General features: G+C 54.9%; 1 protein-coding gene across 1 annotated transcript; it reads left to right on the top strand.

The window, feature by feature from the left end:
- Positions 1-673: 673 nt before the first annotated feature.
- Positions 674-4313, top strand: LOC104676774 (class I histocompatibility antigen, Gogo-B*0101 alpha chain-like; the record flags this gene model as incomplete). The annotated part of the gene is made up of 6 exons (XM_030929583.1): positions 674-752; positions 882-1151; positions 1396-1671; positions 2252-2527; positions 2633-2749; positions 4174-4313. Coding segments are annotated over exons 1-6 (1143 nt in total), but the record flags the coding sequence as incomplete, so codon positions are not given.
- Positions 4314-5623: the final 1310 nt, after the last annotated feature.

The following is a 5623-nucleotide window of genomic DNA, read 5'->3' as shown; positions in this document are numbered from 1 at the left end:
CAGATTGGAATTCTAATCATTCAGTGATTACCAATATTGTGCTACCTACTGTATTAATAAACAAAAAGGAAACTGGTCTCTATGAGAATCTCTGTGTGGTGCCTTCAGACAAAACTTCACCAGGTTTAGAGAGAAAATCCCTGTTTCTACACCTTTATTCCTAGGGCGAGCTCACTCCCTGGCATGAAGTTCCCCGTGGTGAGTTTCCCTGTACAAAGGTCCAAGGGGAGAGGTAAGGAATGGCAGGCAGGGAGTCCAGTACAGGCTCGGGGATTTCAGAACGAGTAGTGAAGGGGAAGGGGCTGGGTGCAGCCTCGGGGTCTCTCCCTGATTTCCACAGACAGATACTTGTCCAGGACTTGGGCAGACAGGGGGACAAAGAGGCTTGGTGTAGGAGAGGGATCAGGACGAAGTCGCAGGTCCCGGGAGTGGCTGTCAGGGTCTCAGGCTCCCAGAGACCTGACATTGGGGAGGCGCTGGGTTGGTGATTCCCCACTCCCCTGAGTTTCACTTCTCCCAATCTGTGTCAGGTCCTTCTTCCAGGATACTCACGACGCGTCCCCAGTTCCCACTCCCATTGGGGGTCGGGTTTCTAGGGAAGGCAATCAACGTCGCCCCGGTTCCAGTTCTAAAGTCTCCACGCACCCACCCGGGCTCAGAGTCTCCTCAGACGCACAGGGTGCGGGTCATGATGCCCGGAATCCTCCTTCTGCTGCTCTCGGGGGCCCTGGCCCTGACCGAGACCCGGGCGGGTGAGTGCGGGGTCGGGAGGGAAATGGCCTCTGCCGGGAGGAGCGAGGGGACCGCAGGCGGGGGCGCAGGACCCGGGGAGCCGCGCGGGGAGGAGGGTCGGGCGGGTCTCAGCCTCTCCTCGCCCCCAGGCTCGCACTCCTTGAGGTATTTCAGCACCTCCGTGTCCCGGCCCGGCCGCGGGGAGCCCCGCTTCATCTCCGTGGGCTACGTGGACGACACGCAGTTCCTGCGGTTCGACAGTGACGCGGCGAGTCCGAGGATGGAGCCGCGAGCGCCGTGGGTGGAGCAGGAGGGGCCGGAGTATTGGGACCGGGAGACGCGGAACGCCGAGGGCCACGCACAGACTCACCGAGAGAACCTGCGGACCCTGCTCCGCTACTACAACCAGAGCGAGGCCGGTGAGTGACCCCGGCCCGGGGCGCAGGTCACGACCCCTCCCCATCCCCACGGACGACCCGGGTCGCCCCGAGTCCCTGGGTCCGAGATCCGCCCCGAGGCCGCGGGACCCGCCCAGACCCTTGACCGGAGAGAGCCCCAGGCGCCTTTACCCGGTTTTATTTTCAGCTGAGGCCAAAGTCCCAGGGGGTTGGTCTGGGAGGGGCGGGGCTCGGCGGGCGGGGCTAACCGCGGGGGCGGGGCCAGGGTCTCACACCATCCAGAGGGTGTTTGGCTGCGACCTGGGGCCCGACGGGCGCCTCCTCCGCGGATATAACCAGCACGCCTACGATGGCAAGGATTACATCGCCCTGAACCAGGACCTGCGCTCCTGGACCGCGGCGGACACTGCGGCTCAGATCACCCAGCGCAAGTGGGAGGCATGCGGTGAGGCGGAGGAGTGGAGCGTCTACCTGGAGGGCGAGTGCCTGGAGTGGCTCCGCAGATACTTGGAGAAAGGGAAGGAGACGCTACAGCGCGCGGGTACCCTGCAGAGACTGTGGGGAGACTTCCCCGTCTCCTATAGATCTCCTGGGATGGCCTCCCATGAGGAGGGGAGGAAAATGGGATCAGCGCTAGAATGTCGCCCTCCCTTGAATGGAGAATGCCATGAGTTTTCCTGATTTCCTCTGAGGGCCCCCTCTGCTCTCTAGGACAATTAAGGGATGACGTCTCTGAGGACATGGAGGGGAAGACAGTCCCTAGAATACAGATCAGGGGTCCCCTTTGACTCCTGCAGCAGCCTTGGGCTTTGTGACTTTTTCCTCTCAGGCCTTGTTCTCTGCCTCACACTCAATGTGTTTGAAGGTCCGATTCCAGCTTTTCTGAGTCCCTCGGCCTCCACTCAGGTCAGGACCAGAAGTCCCTGTTCCTCCCTCAGAGACTAGAACTCTCCAAGGAATAGGCCATTATCCCAGATGCCTGCGTCCAGTCTGGTGTCTGGGTTCTGTGCTCCCTTCCCCACCCCAGGTGTCCTGTTCATTCTCAGGGTGGTCACATGCGTGCTGCTGGGGTGTCCCATGAGAGATGCAAAGCGCCTGAATTTTCTGACTCTTCCCATCAGATCCCCCAAAGACACACGTGACCCACCACCCCGTCTCTGACCATGAGGCCACCCTGAGGTGCTGGGCCCTGGGCTTCTACCCTGCGGAGATCACACTGACCTGGCAGCGGGATGGGGAGGACCAAACTGAAGACACCCAGCTTGTGGAGACCAGGCCCGCAGGGGATGGAACCTTCCAGAAGTGGGCAGCTGTGGTGGTGTCTTCTGGAGAAGAGCAGGGATACACGTGCCATGTGCAGCATGAGGGGCTGCCGGAGCCTCTCACCCTGAGATGGGGTAAGGAGGGGGATGAGGGGACCATGTCTCTCCTCAGGGAAAGTAGGAGCCCTTCTGGAGCACTTCAGCAGGGTCAGGACCCCTCATCTTCCCCTCCTTTCCCAGAGCCATCTTCCCAGTCCACCATCCCCATCGTGGGCATCGTTGCTGGCCTGGCTGTCCTAGCCTTTTTGGTCACCGGAGCTGTGGTCGCTGCTGTGATGTGGAGGAGGAAGAGCTCAGGTAGGGAAGAGGTGAGGGGTGGAGTCTGGGTTTTCTTGTCCCACTGGGGGTTTCAAGCCCCAAGTAGAAGTGTGCCCCGCCACATTAGTGAAGGGGTGGCCTGCCCCTTCACACCTGTGGGCGTTTCTCGTTAGGTGGAACGAGAGACTTGAGAAAAGAAATGAGACACAGAGACAAAGTATAGAGAAAGAAAAAGTGGACCCAGGGGACCGGCGCTCAGCATACAGAGGACCCACATCGGCACCAGTCTCTGAGTTCCCTTGGTATTTATTGATAATTATCTTTGCCATCTTAAAGAAAAGGAAGTGGCAGGATAATAGGATCATTGTAGGGAGAAAGTCAGCAGTAAGACATATGAATAAAGTTCTCTGTGACATGAAGAAGTTTAAGGAAAAGTGCTGTGCCTTGATATGCATATATAAACATCTCCAAAAATCTTTTTAGTGTATAAAGAGCAGCATTGCCCTAGCAAGTCCCGCCTTTTGCCATAAGGCGGTTTTCTCCTTTCTTAGTAAACAGAACATACCATGGGGTTTTATACTGAGATGTTCCATTGTCCAGGGACGGGCAGGAGACAGATGCTTTTCTCTATCTCAACTGCCAACAACCGCCAAGAGGCCTTCTTTCCTCTTGTACTAGTCCTCCTCAGCACAGACCCTTCACGGGTGTCAGGCTGGGGGACAATCAGGTCTTTCCCTTCCCACGAGGCCATATTTCAGACTATCACATGGGGAGGAATCTTGGACAATACCTAGCTTTCCTAGACAGAGGTCCCTGCGACCTTTGGCAGTGTGCGTATCCCTGGGTACTTGAGATTAAGAGAATGGTGATGACTTTTAACCAGCAAGCTGCCTTCAGGCACTTGTTTAACAAAGCACACCCTGCACAGCCCAAAATCCTTTAAACCTGGAGTCACCATAGCACATGTCTCCTGCAAGGACAAGGTTGGGGGTAGGGTCACAGATTAACAGCATCTCAAATACAGAACAAAATTGAGTCTCTTACGTCTACTTCTTTCTATATAGACACAGTAACAGTCTGATCTTTCTTTCTTTTCCCCACAATTACTGGGAAGCAGCATCCACACATGGGCCATCCCAGCCTGGGGCCCTGTGTGCCGGCACTTACTCTTTTGTGAAGCACATGTGACAATGAAGGACAATGTATCACCTTGATGGTTGTGGTGTTGGGGTCCTGATTCCAGCATTCATGAGTCAGGGGAAGGTCCCTGCTAAGGACAGGCCTTAGGAGGGCGGTTGGTCCAGCACCCACCCCTGCTTTCCTGGTGTTTCCTGATTCTGCCCTGGGTCTGTAGTCATAGTTCCGAAAACTTCTCTTGGGTCCAAGACTAGGAAGTTCCTTCCTCTAAGGTCTCATGTCCCTGCCTCCTACTTGTCCCCTCACAGATCATTTTCTTCCCACAGGTGGAAAAGGAGGGAGCTACTCTCAGGCTGCGTGTAAGTGGTGGGGGTGGGTGTGTGGAGGAGCTCACCCACCCCATAATTCCTCCTGTCCCACGTCTCCTGCGGGCTCTGACCAGATGCTGTTTTTGTTCTACCCCAGCCAGCGAGAGTGCCCAGGGCTCTGATGTGTCTCTCAGGGATTGTAAAGGTGAGATTCTTGGGGTCTGAAGTGGGTGGGGGTGGGGCAAAGGGGAAAGGACTGGGTTATGGGGCTTCTTTGATTGGGATGTTTCAAGTGTGTGGGGCACTGTTCGGAGTGTCATCACTTAACATGACTGACTTGAATTTGTTTATGACTATTGTTTTCTGTAGCCTGAGACAGCTGCCTTGTGTGAGACTGAGATGCAAGATTTCTTCAGACCTTTCCTTTGTGACTTCAAGAGTATCTGGCAAAGGCATCTGAATGTGTCTGCGTCCTTATTAGCATAATGTGAGGAGGTGGAGAGACTGCCCACGCCCGTGTCCACCATGACCCCTGTTCCCACACTGACCTGTGTTCTCTCCCTAGTTACCCTTCCTGTTCCAGAGAGTTGGGGCTGGATGTCTCCATCTCTGTCTCAACTTCATGGTGCACAGAGCTGCAACCTCTTACTTCCCTACTAAAAATAAGAATCTGAATAGAAATTTGTTTTCTCAAATATTTGCCATGAGAAGATGATGGGTTAATTAAATAAGTCAATTCCTAGAACTTGAGAGAGGAAATAAAGACCTTAGAATCTTCCAGAATCCACGTGTTAGCTGTGCTGAGTCTGTTTCAGGTGGGGGTGGAGAAGGCTGTGAGGAGCCGAGTGTGGAGGGGCCTTTGCCGAGTTGCTGTTCAGTCCATCAGGGGCTTTATGTGGTGAGTCCTCAGCTGGGTCACCTTCACTCCTCCATTGTTCTTGTCCCTTCAGTGGAAACTTGTCCAGGAGAACTGTGACCACAGAGGCTCACACATCACCCAGGGTGGCCCCTGCCTACAGGAGTCTCTGTGCTTTCCGAGACAAGTGTTCAGACCCATTCAGCTCCTGCCCTCCTTCTAGGGCTACCCTTTTGCTCTGATCTCCTGCTCTCTCTCCCGGCCCTGGTTCTAGTGATCTTGGTGCTGGCTCCAATATCAACTCATGTATCTAAAGCAGAATCTAATTTAGATTTATATTTGTTTGTGAAATTGGACCCATCATCAAGGACTGTTCTTTCCTGAAGAGAGAACCTGATTGTGTGCTGCAGTGTGAAGGTGGGGAGAGGGGGTTGGTGTGGGAGGAGGGATGGGGGAGGGAGGACACACAAGCAGCACTGTTGAGAAAAGCACAGGCGGCCTCAGTGTCAATGTGAGGGGACCTTGTGCCATAGCTGCCACAAAACAGCATTTGGCCTGAGGGTATGTTAATAATAAAGATACTGCCTTTAGAATAGGGAGGTCCTCTACAGT

Source organism: Rhinopithecus roxellana, chromosome 4 (assembly GCF_007565055.1).
Source record: "Rhinopithecus roxellana isolate Shanxi Qingling chromosome 4, ASM756505v1, whole genome shotgun sequence".
Lineage (NCBI taxonomy): Eukaryota > Metazoa > Chordata > Mammalia > Primates > Cercopithecidae > Rhinopithecus > Rhinopithecus roxellana.
The sequence above is the reverse complement of the archived record's forward strand: the minus strand, read 5'-3'. Positions and strand labels throughout refer to the sequence as shown.